At 44.6% G+C, this 16,873-nt stretch overlaps 1 protein-coding gene across 8 annotated transcripts in view; it reads left to right on the top strand.

The window, feature by feature from the left end:
- ATP2B3 (ATPase plasma membrane Ca2+ transporting 3) overlaps nt 1-15,407 on the top strand; it is a 121,275-nt gene extending 105,868 nt beyond the window's left edge. For 4 of the 8 annotated variants that reach the window (XM_080987428.1, XM_080987427.1, XM_080987429.1 and 1 more), the window contains one exon: nt 11,967-15,407. In XM_080987428.1, the coding sequence (XP_080843554.1) occupies nt 11,967-12,290 (324 nt within the window). In that variant the 3' untranslated portion in view covers nt 12,291-15,407. Of the gene's footprint in view, nt 1-70; nt 225-11,966 lie in introns of all 8 variants that reach the window. The other 4 variants (XM_080987431.1, XM_080987432.1, XM_080987433.1 and 1 more) reach the window with 2 other exon arrangements.
- Nucleotides 15,408-16,873: the final 1,466 nt, after the last annotated feature.

Raw genomic sequence — 16,873 nt, forward strand, 5'->3', positions numbered from 1 at the left:
GTATGCGCTGTTCCACTGCAGCCGCTGCCCGCTGCCATCCAAATTTTCTATCTCATTTTCTCTCCCGCAGATGGAGGTAGTTAGCACCTTCAAGAGAAGTGGCTCCTTTCAGGGGGCTGTCCGACGCCGCTCTTCCGTCCTCAGCCAACTGCACGATGTAACCAATATTTCTACCCCCACTCACGTAATTCTCTCCGCCGCAAATGCCAGCGCCGGTGCCGGGAGTGAGTCTTGATTTCCTCTTACTGCTTGTGATTTTTAAAAAAAAAAACCAAACCAAACAAAGACAAAAAACCCCCCCATCCTATTGCTGCCCTCCTCCAGTATCCCCTCCCTTCTCTTCTATCCACCCCACCCACCCACCCCCTTGGCCCCTCGTTGCTGCAATCACTGTTGCAATATTATTTATTTCAGTTTTTTCTCTGTCCGGTCTCAGTCATGCCGGATTTACAACTTATATAAAGCCATACAATTTCTGCGCTTTGCCCCTCCTTCTTTAGCCACCTGCACCCCTTTTCTCCTTCGTTTGCTCACCTCTTTCACCTTCTCTATCAGTGGCTGCTGGTTTTTAATGGACTGGAGTCAGATCCCCAGCTGGTGAGGTCATGGGCACAGAGGGAGGGGTCTGCATGGGCAGGGGGTTCTGTTTCAGTCAAAGGAACTGAAGCACCGTAGAGCACTACCAGCTGGGGATCCAGCTTCTTTTCTCGGCCTAGCCACACATCTTGATGGTGATTGGTGTTTATTGTGGTGTTTGGTGTGTGTCACTCACTGTTGCACGTCAGAGTTTTGCTGGGGTGGGGTGGATGGGTGTTGCATAGAGGAGAGCAAAAGATTGGGTACCAGACCCCACAACATCAAACTTTTGGACAATAACAGTGCATCACCATTCCTGGGATAAATATGAAGTCATCTGTTGATCATAGTGAGGATCAAGGCAATTCTGGTGTAGATTAAATCTGTAGGAAGTCAGTACCAAAAAGAAAAAGAAATGCAGTTTTTTGCATAGAACCAATCAACCAACACAGGAGAAGTTCTTCCTTCTAACAGTGACTTCATGCCCCTGACTAGAGAGGACACTAGAATGAGCTGGCAGGTCAGACTCGCATTGTTACCTCTAAACATCAGATGAGGCTGATTCAGGCCACTAATAGCTGTAGTGCAATTTACATTGGAATAAAGAGGCTTTGCTCAACAGCAGCTGCAAACATCTTCACTTACATGATTCCAAATATCATCTTCCACCTACACTTCACATTTAAACCAGTGCGGACAGGTTTAGTGTCAGGCTTGCCCATCAAAAATCCAGGGTGTTGAGTAGATTTGTGGTTTTTTTTTTGTTTTGTTTTGTTTTTTGTAAGATAGCTATCAGAAATCTATGATTCCAGGCACATTTGCACTAGAGACAAACTGCTTTAACAGTTCCTCCTTCTTCCTTGGGAACCCTGGGAACTGCAGTTCTGTGTGGAGGAGCAGGGCAAGGATCTCGAACAGAATTCTCAGCATCCTCAGCAAACTACATTTATTTGTATGTTAGATCAGCCCTGTCTTGGTTCCTAGACTGGGAGCCAAAGCAGCGCAGCAGGTTTGAAACTGGTTTAAATATGCATGGTAGACAGCATATGGGGTCCAGAGAAGATGTCATAGCAGCTCTTGTTCACCCCCCACTCAAAGTGAATTTATTATAGAAAGCCTCTGAATAAACAAATACTTTGAAAGAGATTGTGTGAGAAAACAACAATCCTTGCTCTGAAGGCTCAAGGCATTACAAGAGTGAAAAGCATGTTTATGAAAAGGACTGAAACTCTGGGGTCTGGGATGTGTCAGGAAAGGGGAGCCTTTCACTTTGCTCAGAAGCAAAAGGTGAGAATATGCCTCTTGAAGGCACCCACAGGGGTGTCATGGACCAGTTCCTCCATATGTTAATGAAAAAAGTGGTTCCCTTGCTCCTTTTTTCCTCCTCAGTCTCCTTCCTGTGCCTCACCTATCCTTCCCTCTTCAGAAACTATGCTATGCCAATGCTTTCTTGGAGGGGAGGCACAAAACCCCTCTTTATTTTTCATTTTTTGCACGACAGTGAAAGAACCAAAGAGGTAAGCTGTCCACTCCCTGAACTCCAGCTCTCGGATTAGGTCTCAGGTATTCTCAGCAAGTTGGTTTGTTTAGAATATTTCAACAGTCTCTTTTCTTTTCTTTTAACCAATCAAAGCCATGCTGGTGGTCATGCCAGCGCTGTGGTGTGGCAGTTTCATGGTACCTTTTGGTATGACATGTACTGGCCTTGCTTTTCAAAGGGTGTGCACCCTACCATGTAAACCTTCGAGTATGGCCTCGTAATCTTTGCTGCAATTTCAGCAGTTGTTTCTCTCTCTCTCTCTCTCTTTTTCTCTTTAAATGCTGCCTTTATATTAAACTCTCTTCCTCCCTTCCAGCGAACTGCTGTTGCTCCTTGGGAAATTGATATCCATTAATGGCCTTTGGTCTTTCCCCCACCTCTTGCATCTTGGAAGTGCTGTGTCAGTTATTTTGGTTTATTTTGTTTTGATGATGATTATGTTTCTTTTTTAGGAACCATGTTGTGGATGGCAAATGGGTTTCTCCACCCTAATTTTTCCAAAGGGGAGTTTGTCATTTCAGGCTCACAGAATAAACAGGGACCACCTGAAACATTTTGGTGCATGAAACAGAAAATCCAAACTGCACTTTCCACCCTCCCTCTTCCCTGCCCCTAATTAGCACATGGCACAAAATACTGAGCAGCTCCCCTGATCAAGTCATAATGAAATGAATAAACCCATGTAACAGTTCATTTCAAAGTGGCAGCTGCACAAGAACGTCCCGGTGGATTGTGTCCTGCAACTGTTAATGACACCTAAAATCACTGCCGCAGGCAGCTATCTCACCTCACCTCTTGGAATAAAGCCTGATAGATTCCAATGTAACCTTCCTCCTCTTATCATGGTGGCACAAATGCTTCTGTCTTAAGAGTGCTTCTACACTAAATGATTAGGGTGAAATTGACATGAACAGAATAGTGACACAATTTCCACAAATGTAGATGTATTTACTTAAAGAGGTGTATAGTCCTATACACCAGGAATCCTTTTTGGCCACTGCCGTTAACCATGTTGATAAAATGGATGACATCCCAAAAGTTTATTACATCTTTTTTAAATAAAGAATTAGCATCGGTAGTAGGCAGAGCTGTAAAAAAACAACAACACCATTTGACACCAGCATTGCTGCAGCTTACCTAGACTGGGCTGTGGCAGGGTGGCAACAAATTACTAGTTAGCATTATTATTTTACAGTGTTTTAGCACTATAACACCTTAATACAGAAAGACACTTAACAGCATTTTCCTGTTGCATAACTGTCTTTCATTAAAGAAAATAAAGGTGGAATAACATTTCAGATCTAATCTAAAATGATTTTTTGAAAAAGTGGTGTCATAAAACGCCACTCACTGCATGGGTTATAGTGAATGAATTTCAGATTGCTTCAACCACAGCAGGTTGGGATAGAACACAACAGGATGCCTGCACAGAAAACTACACATATACCTCTTGATAGTGTGGAAAGTCAATTGCAATTCCCCTTGTAGCTTAGGGCTTGTCCACACTTCCGCTTGTCCCACCACTTTCCCCTGGGAAAACCCACTGCTGTGAATTATGACAAACATCAATCTGCAGAAAAACAGGTTTGTTCTGATTCAGTGGTAAACAGCAGCTTTCCCCGGTGGAAAAGCAGTGGAACAAGTGGAAGTGCGGACGAGCCCTTAACATCATATCTCATACACATGAGCTGAGCAGTTATTGGCAAGACGTCTGTGCCATTCATAGCAGACTCTGACATCCAAATTGGTGACAAGTGAAAGTTCCTTCAAGGCTGCAGCTGCCTGCTTGGAAAAACCTTGACTGCTCAAGTGCTCATCTGTTTTGATATACAGGCGACTCTCAACTTACACTGGCTTACATTCTGCGTATAGTCAAAGCACATTTTTTGCCAAGCATGTAAAACTGAATGCACACAAGTTAAATGTGTGTAAGTTGTGAGTTACCTGTACTCTTAAAGATGTGCCAGGTATTGTAGAGCCTACGTAAGAATCATATCTGGATGTGGGTGTACATTTCATTATTTGCTAGGGCTAGTGTTTAAATAAGAGTGGGGCGGAGTTTTAATATTTATTTTAAGAAAATTTATTCAATTTAAATGTTTGCTTATATGTTTTTATCATAGCGTTACTTTCCCTGACCATAAGCTAGAAAGACAAAATTAGTTGTGTTTATCATGAACAGCAGTGACACTGTCAGGGCAGGATTCTGGGGCAGATGTCCAAGGTCCTACTCAGTAGAATGATCAGGAGAGCCCCCAAACTCAGAAGGACTGGCTAGCTACATATTGAAATAATCAGATATTCTAAAGACATCTCTCACACATAAGACCATTAGTCAGAATCTAAAATTACCCAAGTGCTCCACTGCTGAGGTAAACGTATCCACTACAGCAGTCCTGGTCATACATTCAGGAATTTGTTACATTGCAAAATCAAATTGGCCAATACTGTGAGAGCAGTCGCACATACACACAAAAAGGGGTTCATGTATTATAAGCATTGTATGACCTCTACAATACCACCTCCATGGATCTGGAAAGCTATAATCTGTACACAATTTGCCAGCTCAGCCATGACGTGAGGCATCCAGGAGTGCATAATCAGAATCACAACTTGCAACTTTCACTGCAAGCCTAAACCTCTCTGCTCAGAAATAAGCTGAATTCAATGGGACTTGCTCCCAGATAAGCATGTATAAGATAACACAAACTTTGTTGCCCACTAATAGCCATCCTGCTGTCGTAATAACAAGGGCTAGTAAAGACTTGGGCTCTGATTCATGTTTGTAAATCTGGAACCAGAATGTGGTAGTTGAAGTCTGTACTAATAACGTTATCAAGGTATAATTGGTTGTAGTTGACAATAGGAAGTATTAGGGAGACACTCCCAGTTCCGCTAACACCTTCCCAGGGAGGCTGAGTTCATATTACATACACAAAGCACAATATGCATGACAAAAACAACATAAAACAAAACCCAATATTCGATACCCAAGTCTAAGATCTATTGGATACCTAAGTAGAAGGTTGCAGCCTCCCACAGGCTGCTGCCCAATATTCACTAGACCAGACTTCCCTAACCTGGTCCCCTCTAGGAGTTTAGAAAACATCTCCCATCGGCCTCAGAACTCAGTAGCTAAGGCTGATGGGAGCAGTAATCCAAAATAGGTGGATGGAAGCAGGTGAGGGAAGGCTGCATTGGACTTTTTTGGAACCTATTTTTGGAACCCCTTTTCACTAGAGCCTGACATGAACCCCCTGCCCTCTTCCTTCTCCCTTGCACCTTTCCCTTACAAACTTTCCCTTCCTATTCTCTCCCCTTTGCAGCTGCCGAGATATCATGGATGGAACCACCTCAGTATCAGCCGGGGATTTCCTGTAGTGTTTTTGTAATAAAAGAAAGAAAGAAAGAAAAAATAGACACAAAAAACAATAACCCCAAACAATAAACCAGCCAAAGTGTTCCCTTCTCCCTCCCCCAACTCCCTTTCCTCGTTTTCTCTTCACCTGCCACCTTCATCTCATCACTGCTGCTTTCTGCTTTCTCATGGGGACTTGGGTCATCACATGCAGGTATAGGATGCAGCCTGCCTTCCCAGGAACCCTTGCCACCTCACCAAACAAAGAAAGAATGAAAAAGATAGGAAGACCCTCAGCTATTTTAGCATAGCCCAGTAAGGTTCAGATTTTCTATAGTGGCTGCTTCTTTAGGATCAACGAAGAGAGAGATGCCTGCTAAACCAGCACCATCAGTTTTAGAATGCTGTTTCTATCTGACCGTGTAAAGGGCATTTTAGAAAGCTGAGAGTGAGGCTCACCAGGCATTTGGGCCTCTTAATGAAGGAGAAAGCAGATCTGAAATCCAGAGGCCCCACATGGTTGATCTAGTTGGAAAAATCCCCAATCAGAAGTTAGAATAAAGTAAATGCTAAAATCCAGAACAGTGTTGAGAGGAAGAAGACCCACTGGATTCACCTATCCATGTGGTATTCCTGAATACATGCCTTTACTTCCACCCATGTATGTGAGTGGTGTCATTCATTCTTGGAGGGGAGGAGCTTCTACTTCTCCAGCCCCCATTAATATAAGAAGGCTCTCTTGCAAGGGGTGCCTACAGTAGCTCAATCAGAGGCGGGTTTAGGGCAGCACAACCATTTCCACTGCACCAGGCATTCAGCCTTGGGGGGGGCAGCACAGGGCACCACAACTATGAAGTAGTGAATTGAGCAGAAAGGAAGGCAAGGGTCAGGTGCCAGATTTTTGCCTTGCATAGGGTGCTGCTGAAATTTGAAGGACCGAAGTCCTCCCCTGGCTGAATGAGTTCGCTAAGGTTGGAGACACAAGAGGGCTGGAGTTTAGATCTGGCATCTAAATTTCATCTTATAAAAGCCAGTGGTTCTGTCACACAGGCTGGGGGAACCTCTAGCCCTCCAAATGTTGCAATTCCCATTATCCTTGACCACTGGGTATGCTGGGTTGGGACTGATGGGAGCTGGAGCTCAACAACATTTGGAGACTACCAGGTTCTCCACCCCTGCTCTAACATGACCACAATATGGAACCTAGAGGCAGGCTCTGCTGAGGAAGAAGTGCCGAGACGAAGGGATGGCAGGCAATTTCAGGAATCAGTGGTTTCATCTGAGTTCTAGAATACAAAGTAAAATCTGTAAAATCTGGAACACTTGAAGCTTCAGCCTGTTAGTGGGGCAGGCCCAGGTCAGTTTCCGCTTGGGAAACCTGGGAACTGTAGTTTGGTAAGGGTGGTGAGAATTCTCCATTACAGAAGCATAGCTCCTGTCAGAGAACTGCAGTTTCCCAGAAGCAGAACTGCTACTTGATCAGTTTATGGCTGGAATTCAGACATGTCGGGGGGGGGGGAGTGTTAGCAGTGGGTTTTGTAACCTTTCCTGAACTGCTAGTGCAGAGCCAATGCTGAATCATATGTGTTTCCACTATATGCCCAGTGTCTTGAGCCCTTATGTTCCAAGAGGGTCCTATCCTGCCCCCCTCACCTGCTGCTTTCCCTCAACCTGCTGGCTCATCTTTCTTTTCTGTGTCTTACCATCCGCTTTGGGGCAGGGGCAAGAGGGTAGCCTGTGGGGCATGGACGGAGGCACCAGTGGCACAGCATGAACTCATAATCCTCCCTTCCCTTGTCTCCTCCCCAAAACAGCAAGGATGGGCCTCAATACTCGAAAGTTTACCGTACTGTTGCAGCAATGCATGGGTCTTTCTTCACTTCGTGTCCTGAGGCTGTGATTGGAGGCATCTTTCACTGTCTGTCTGTCTGTCTGTGCTGTTTTGCTTCTCTGAAGTCACAGTTTGGGGTTTTCTGCCCTGGTTTTCTTGCAGCATGAAAGCAACCCCTCCTTCCTCATCTCCACTTCCTCCATCCAAAACTTGCACTCTCCCAGTGGTGCATTGGGGGGGGGCGTTGCTATATGTACCAGCAGCTGCAAACCATCCACCAACTTGCATTCCCATCTGCACAGCACAACACTGCGACCTTTTCCTAAGAGGGCAGCACTCCAAGTGGGTCCATGGCTTGGTTAGGAATGTAGTCTGATGGCATCACCAGCTTCCTTTAAACAAAACCCCCCGACCAATATCCCTATTTCAAATCTCAAATTGTTTTAGTTGATTCCCTTCCTGCCCCAGTAATAATCCTGTGTTTCCATCCCTTCTTAAGAGGGAAAAAGCACTATGGGACCATTTCATTCAGCTCTGCGAAGCCTTTGGCCCTGCAAATTGAATGTAGCCCACCAGCTGTGTAGATACCACCAGTTGGTAGATACTTGACACAAACAGGCAGATACCAAAAACAGGAAGCTCGTGGGCTGGCTTGGTGAATTACAAATTATGTAGGTCTCATTGAATGCATCCTCTCAACTCTCCTGTGAGCTACATACAGTCTGGTTACAATACCCATTTATGACAATTTGAACCGGACAGAGAAAAGGTGATGCATCCCTGCTCCACCTTCAGGTTTTAGAGACAAACTGCACATGAAGACATGCTGCATGTAGGGCTGTTTTATTTTTGCTTTTTACCCTTTGCCCCTTAGGTCTTTATCTACTAAAAAGAACCCCCCCCCCAGCCCCCCAAAAGCTTTTTGCCTCTCGTGGGATACTGCCTAAGGAACTCTGAGAAATGTAGTTCTGAGAGTGATTTAGGTCTTTCCAGTATGATGATTGGCAATCTACCTTCTTTGACAGGCGGAACCCTAACAATCACCAGTTAATAATAAATAATAATAATAATAATAATAATAATAATAATAATAATAATAATTTATTATTTATACCCCGCCCATCTGGCTGGGTTTTCCCCAGCCACTCTGGGCAGCTTCCAACAGAACACTAAAATACAATAACCTATTAAACATTAAAAGCTTCCCTAAACAGGGCTGCCTTCAGATGTCTTCTAAAAGTCTGGTAGTTGTTGTTCACTTTGACATCTGGTGGGAGGGCGTTCCACAGGGCGGGCGCCACTACCGAGAAGGCCCTCTGCCTGGTTCCCTACAACTTGGCTTCTCATAGCGAGGGAACCGCCAGAAGGCCCTCGGCGCTGGACCTCAGTGTCCGGGCAGAACGATGGAGGTGGAGACGCTCCTTCAGGTATACTGGACCGAGGCTGTTTAGGGCTTTAAAGGTCAGCACCAACACTTTGAATTGTGCTCAGAAACGTTTAAAACTTGCCCTGTAGATGGCGATATGCTGAGAGGTCACTGGTCCAAGATAGTCAACTGCCAACAGTTCAGGGAGCAAGAAAGAGCCAGGAAACCAAAAAGGAGAGCAATGTTTAAGGTAGACAAGGCTGACCAAAGACATATTGAGATGGAAAAACAACATGGCCTCCCTCCTGCTAACTAACCTTGAAAATGTCTCATATTCACACCCTTTTGAAATGAACCATTGTGTCATCATGAAGCAGTTGTTCATTTTAGTGGGACTTGTGCATGAGAACATCCTGGTAGATTGAGCTTCATGCGTTGGATTGGTCTCCAACTCTGCTGCCCTTAATGGTGCACAAAATCTGCCTGAGGTAACAAGCTCACTTTACCTCCTGGCAGGGGCACAGTGTTACCCTGAGGGGGGAAAGGCTCAACAGATAATGTCAAGTTAAACACGTAATGCAGCAACCAAGATACCTGGGACTGAAACATGATATAACCCAGGGTGATATAATTACCTTATTTGACTAATCAGAGGCCAGGGTTGAAGAGCAAAGTAATGACATTGCCAGCATGGAACAGAGTAAACTGAACATATTCCTAGTCTTTTAGATTTATTATATGATGCTAAGACAAATCTTTCCACTCCCAGTCCCAGAGGGGCCTAAGTAGAATGTAGCACCTGCTACATTCATGACTACACAATTGCATAGGAACTTGCCCCCTTTCCCTTCATGTAGCTGACCATTTACTAGCTGGTAATTTACCAGTGTACATGTAACCACTTGTTAAGCCAGCATGGTTTTATCATGTGCTAACACAAATTTTACTTCTCCCCTTATTTCCTGGGTTTCTGATAAGTATGAAGATTTTCCTCACAACCTGGCAGAACAATAGAAACAATGGGCTTACCAAATGGTTGTGTGCACCATCTAGTATCTTACCACCCAGCAACAAAATTGTGTGTATTCACTAAAAGTTTACTCCGAGCAGCCACATTAAAATGTTGGGTTCTAGTTTTGTTTTTCACTTTCTGCGCAAAGCTGAAAGTCGGTTGTAGGACTCCTTGCTTTACCATGAACAGCAACAGAACCATATTTTTCTCATTGCTGACTGTAGAACCTAAAATGGTTCTCTTCTCACATAATAGCCGCACACCATTCCCAAAGGAGGAAAGAGCATTTAGGAGCCTCAGACCTTCAAATACCATATTCTCTCTAAGCTCCATTCTTACTTGCTTAGCTACCTTTCAGTATATGACCCAGTATTTCTGCCTTTCCTGCATGCTTCCAAATTGTGCTGGGGTTCTGGGTTTTGCTTTGTTGCTTTTTGTCTTTCTCTTTTAGGCCTTCTCCTCAGCTTGATCCTTCCCACCCCATCTCCTGGGTACAGGAACTGGATTCTGGGCCCCTAAAGCATGATGTGGCATGATGTGGCACCCAACTGCATGTGCTGCCCTAGAATGTTGCGCTTCTGTCCTACTTCTTTTGCTCACTGGGCATGCAGACGAGTCCACATTATGCGTCTCTTGTCCACCACCAGCTTCCTAAGCGCTAATTGAGATGAGCCACTCCTCTCTCATGGGAGAAAAAGTGTTCCCCCTTCTCCCACACCAAAGTGCACCAGAAATTTTGAGCTAGGAGCAGAATGGTTTAGGATTTTTACCCACAAAGCACTGCAGGGCTGATTAAGATGGACATGGCAGTAAGCACACTGCTTGTTTATTTTGGGGCCATTTCCCCCCAGCCCTGCCTTGAAAGAGGCAGCAGGTTCATTCCGTTCGTGAAACCAGACAGGCTGAGAATATTTTAAGCTTTTTCTGAAGCTGGGAAATCAAATGCTACTCCCTTGTCACCTTTGGTAAATTAGCTGCTATGTTCTCAACTCTGAGGAAATTAAGGGGAGCCCAACTGAATTTTAAACGCCTGTGTCAATTGCCAGACTGAGGGGCGAGAAGATGGGGGGAAACAAGCAGCAAAGAAACAGAGCAGGTATGAAATGCTGTACCCCAAAACAAAAAGTTCAGGATTTTTCCTGAGTGTAGAGGATTTTACACACACACACACACACACACACACACACACACACAATTTCTTTTCCGTTCTCTCACTTTCTTTAGATTAAATTCATTTCCACCCTCCACTGTCTGTCCCTTACAAAGCCACTAGATTGTTTCACCCAATGAAAAAATGTTGGCCACATAACACCCTCCCCCATTCCTGTTCTAACCATCCGCACTCGCCATTTTTTCTATTGATTCTTCTTCTCATCCCTTTTAGTTTTTTGAGTTCTTCACTGCTGATGAGGGCTCCTTTAGTCCCCCTCACCTTTCTCCCCAATCACCCCTTCCATCAATGTCCACCAGGAATCATAAATAATATCCCAGGTATGGCGAGGAAATGGAAAATAAAGAACAACAAAACACACGAAAACTGGGCTATAGTTAAGAAAGCAGAGGGGCTGGTTGTCCGCATGGGCGGCCGCTCTTTCCACCAGCTTTGAGTCAGGCCTTGGGACTTAGAAGCCAAAGAAAATGAAGTAGGGCGGTGGGAGGTGATATCAAGAACAGTATAAAGCTGTATAAAGCTGCCCAAGCCTGTCTTTGGCCTCTTTGCTTCTGCTTATAGCCTATGAAAGGTGGGACAGAGCAGAGCTTATGCAGCACACAAAATTTGTATGGCTTACGTCCAAGTTACCATCACCTTAAAATGTACAACATCGCAGACTTATCCTGGCTTAACAGTCATTCCCATGAAATCGTAACTCTTTAATTGGAATTAGGGACATACAGAATTCTTAGCCCCCTCACTGTGCTACAATTTGCTGAGGGAAGCCATGACAGTTAAACTGGTATAAAGCTGATATATGCTGTTTTGTAGCATAGAAGTGCCCTCAATTAGCTAGCAGGGCTGAAAACAAATTCACCTGAGATATTTATGAAACCCTGGAGAACCACTGACAATGCTTGGCCTGCACTGACATGGGCTGAAATGAGGAGGAAAATTAAGTGTTAGGACTGCAAGGTCCTATCCCTTCTCCTCAGCCTTCTCCTTGACCAAGCCAGCTTGGCAAAGGACAAAGTTAGCAAGTCCCACCAATGTGGCCTGGCATCAGTTCCGGCTCTCAAGAGTCAAGCTCTCATTCTCTCTCCTCTCTTTCCTCTTGGCCTTCTCTGCAGATCCGCGTAGTGAAAGCGTTCCGTAGTTCCCTCTACGAAGGGCTGGAGAAGCCAGATACGAAGACCTCCATCCATAACTTCATGACAACGCCCGAGTTCTTGATCAACGACTACATCCACAACATCCCCCTCATTGATGATACAGACGTGGAGGAGAGCGAGGGTCCCCCGAGACGGCGCTTCCGGGCCAGTCCCCCACCATCCCCCAACAAGAACAACAACGCCATTGACAGCGGCATCTACCTAAGCACGGATGCCAGCAAGACACCTACCTCCTCGTCCAGCCCTGTTAGCCCGCTCCACAGCATGGAAACTTCCCTCTAACACAACCCCACCATGCAACCAGTCAAAATGACTTTCTGCACAGCAGGGGTGTTCAGTTCCTCCTGGGAGACAAGGACTAGCTGAGTGAGTCTGGAAAGAAAGCGGGCAGGAGATGGCGTTTCTCCTCTTGACACTGGAGGTTTTTTCTCTTAACGGGGTGGAAATGGACACGGTTTCTGCCACTGGTTGGCTCAGGCAAATGAAGACGAGAAACTGAATGGATGCAATGAAAAGCGATAGACAAACTGTGAAGGGGGAGAAAAGTTTTCTTCAGAATCACCCGTGAGGGGTTTGTGGCTGAGTCCCGGAGGGTGTACAGGAAAAAAAACAACCACCCATTTCTCTAGTCTGTTCTTCGTTTCTCTTTGGACACAAAACACACTCACCGAACCCACGATAATCCCCCGTTTGGGGGTTGCTTTGATTTATTTCTGGGACCTCTTTTCAGGTTTCCCCTCCCCCCCAAAAAAAGTTTAAAAAAGGAACTATATTTGCACCAGAAAAAGAACAAAAAAAAGGAAAAAGGAAAAAAGAGGAATAATCTAGACATCTATTATCCTAAATATATATATATGATACCAACCAACAGATGTATTAACGGACCTTCTGACCATAAACGCATGCCTGTTATCAAACCCTCTTTTCTCCTTTCCCCTCTCCCCCAAGGGAATTTCAGCCTGGGGCAAATCTGTTTTTGTTTTGTTTTTTTAAAAAAAAGATCATTGCTTGCTGTAGCTTGTATTTTATATCAGGGTTTGCCAGGGAAAGAACACTGGTTATTTCCTCTTGGGAGCGGGAATTGACTGTGGGGCAGTTGCTGAGTACAGTAACAGAAGCCCTGGTGGGCTGGGTCTTGCACAGATGCACAGTGGCGGAAATTAAGGGTCTAGTTGCACTGGCACAAATTTGGGCCTTTTCAAGCAGTTATCCAGAACCTGACCCAAAGCAGGCCTCCCTGAAATGGTGTGCTGCCCACCAAGCCCACTCCCTGGAAGTACCCTCAATCCAAATGCTTCCTAAAGCTTCCAATAAATATCTGAGCAAAAGAGACTGCTTAGAAGGGGGGGAAAGATAAAGATTGAACTACTTTTTTTTTAATCTACTAAGAAAGAAAGCAACAACTTTCTTGATATTTGAAATTTCTCATTCAAAGCATTGATCAGACTGGCAAAGAAGTTGTATTTCTGATAATCTTATCAAAATGAAGGAATAGGTTTCTAGCCCTCATGGTTGTGGAAAGACATTTGAAAGCATGCAGGCTTAGTGGCCAGCAGTTAATGACTACTCATCAAGTAGTTCTGGCTTCCACTCATTTTTACTTAATAATGCTGATTTATATTCAGTTTTATTCCAGAGTTTAGTCATGTTATAATGCTTTTCCTTTTACACTGGTTTCAAGGACTGCATATCTCCAGACCCGATGACCTGCAAATGCTGGGCTGGGACAAACAAGGTTTTTAAGAAAATTCCAATTTTCCTTAAGGAGACTTCATGCATATCCATTCTACTTCACTATTTTTTCCTTCACACAGTTGTGTACCATGGGAGCCACAAACCCACAAATTCAGCCTCTGCAATCCCCACAATCAGAAAAGATCCCAAAGGTACCATGGCAGCGAGGACTGGGGTGCCCTTAGGAGCGACAAGGTGGGAGACAGGTCCATGAGGCCCAACGCACCGGGAAGCTGGTCTGCCACACAGAGAAAAGAGAGCACTGCTGCCTTTTCTTGCAGCTCCCATGCATTACTGTTCAGCCTGTTTGGGTGAATGGCCTGGTGGGCTGTGCCTCATACTAGTTAGCGGTAGAGAATGCGTACCATTTGTACACATTTCTGCCTCGTACGCCAAAATCACAAGGCAACCGTTTGAAGGTGGCAGAGATTCCTGCTGCTGAACAGTGTGTATTCCTGGCTCACATACTACCTTGATCCTATGCACAGATAAGTGCTGTGAGGTGGTGGTGAGGAGGTAATGTTTTCTTTGCTCGTTTATATCCCACTCTTCCTCTCGGTTCAGGGTAGCCTATAGCACATTATTCTATATGTTAGTCCTGCAACAATCCTGTCAGGACAGAGAGTTAGAGAATGAGTTCATAGAATCCTAGGGTTGAAAGGTACCATCTAGTCCAAAATTGCAGCAGTCTTTTGCCCAAGGTGGGGCTCAGACCCACAACCCTGAGATCAAGAATCTCATGCCGTATCAGAGGCCACCAAGCAGCTTCCATGGCTGGGTGTGATTTCCCTTGTTTAACTCTGACGCGCTATTGGATGGATGCACTGCATTGGCTTAGAGAACCTTTGGTCTAGCAGGCGAGGGCAGAGAAAGAAAAGTTGAGGTTCACGGCACAGCAGCACATGGTGTCATAAGGTTAGAAAAACGCCTTTATTGCCCAGAGAGAATACTGGCTTCCACCAGGTTAAGCTTGCCTTCATCTTCTTCCAAACCAGCTTATCTTAACCTCAGTTATACAACATTCCTGCCAGAAAGAACCTGCGAAAAGCTCCAAACTGCCACTGGCTCTCCATGGCAGCAAGCACGGATCTGGGCAGAGTGCAACCACTGAACTTAAATGAAGGGCCAGCACCCTTTTGCTGATGCTGAGGGTTTCTTACAAGTATCTGGTGCCGTGGTCTGCACTGATACAGTTCCGCAATGTGGGGCTACATAGAGGCCACCAAAGAACCATTCATAGTTCTGTCACACACGGTGACAAAGGAGCTGCGCCTACAGCAGCCAGGGGGAGATGGGGAAGGAGTCAGGAGTCATGGGTGCTGTCCCTGACCAGACTGTTTTGTCTTTCGCTGCAAAGATGAGTCGCCCTCAACCCCTTGCAGCCCCAGCTTTCTCCGCGTATAAAAAACACGTAACTAAAAGTATGTAATATTTAGAAACTGTGGAGCATACTCTGCATTTTCCCAGGGCAAACCTGCTTGAAAATACCAGCTGCAGCACTGTCAGAAAAGCCATCCCTTCCACGGAAGGGCAAATGCCAAACCCATCTGTAAATCTTTTTGTCGTCATCTTTTCTTTCCAAGAAAAACAACGAAAACAAAAAAAAAGTTTCTTTTTCCTCATCTGAGTGTTTAAAGGGGAAAAAAATAAAAATGGAAATCTTAAGTGTTTAATTTTCAAGTAAACGGAATGGGCCACCAAAGGAAAGCTTTAGTCCCAGTCTGGGCTTATATATGCACACACACACCCCATCTGAACAAAAAAGAGATCACTTTGCTGCTGTACAAATTTGCCAGGTGTTTATCAGTGAGTTTCTGCTATTTCACAAGTGCGGGAGGGTAAGGGCATTCCTTCTAAGGGGGGGGGGGATTGTGTTTCATTGGGGATATTTTTTTTCCTAAATCATAGTAAAAAGGGGGAGAGGGTGAAAGGTTTTTTAAAAATAATAATAAATAATAATAATAAATAAGTAAAAAAAAAAGGCGCTTGTACATTTGTCCAAATGGAAGAGGCCATCCAAAAATCACAACGCCATCAGGCTAAAAGCCCCCAAGATTGCTAAATTGCTTTAATGACTTGATTATTAAAACAAGACCAGGCTGCTACCCAAAGCGAAAGCAGAAAACCAGCCATAGTCCCAGGATAGCAACACTTTCAAGCAAAAATGGGGGAGAAATAAACTACAAGTGCTACAAAATATTGTTTGTAAGCCCAATTTGTTTTGGGCGAAAAAAATTATCAAGAGCATTGTAAATGTACAAGTAATATATAAACCACCGAACTTGGGTATTGGATAAATTTTAACATGCATTTATAATCTATTGCATTTTGTACCAGTTATCCTCCTTGTTATTTGTACATTTACAGTGCCTTTGATAAAGGACTTTTTCTCAAAATGCAATGGGCTGTAATAAATAATATGTAGAGTTTATTTCCTTTCTTTGGCTGCTACCACCATCAGTGTCAAGTGGACCACACTGGGGTCCATCCATAAGGGACCTAGAGTTTGCGTAAGTTTGGTAAACCTTTTTCCCCACTCTCCTCCATCCTAAGGAGTATACACTAATAGTAAGCTCCATCCACTGTCCCAAAAAACTGTAGAAGAAAACCCTAAAAGCGGAAGGGGGTCCCAAAACAATGAAAACTAAGCATGCAGTGTGGGACACAAGATGCTGACTGACAGTGGGGGGGGGGGGGGCTGGCTTGCTAGAACGAAGAGCTGGAGCACGTCTCTCTGCAACACCGTGTGGCTAGTCCAACTTGTTCTAACCAGTAGCAGATGCTTCCTTTGTTACAACTCCACTTCCAGCATCCTCTCCACTTGATGCCTGACAATACTCTCTGTAGATTGTCTCTTAGAGTATGCTGGCTAAGGGTATTGCCAGGTTTGGAAGACACACCACAGGTGGGGGGGGGGCTAAAAGCACACACATCCTCAGTCCTTACGTTCACTTCCGTTTGAAAACTGAACTGGTTTTCCATTCTGCCTTCTAATACGAAGTATAAAGGGCATTCACCCTAGAGATGAAGAAATGCCATTTTTGCTTCCATGGGCCACTGAAGAGTCATTCCTACAAGTTCAGGATGTGTGTCACTAAAGTAGAAATGTCAAGTATATAAAGTAGAAATAT

Source organism: Podarcis pityusensis (assembly GCF_964106645.2).
Source record: "Podarcis pityusensis genome assembly, chromosome: 17".
Taxonomy (NCBI): Eukaryota; Metazoa; Chordata; class Lepidosauria; order Squamata; family Lacertidae; genus Podarcis; species Podarcis pityusensis.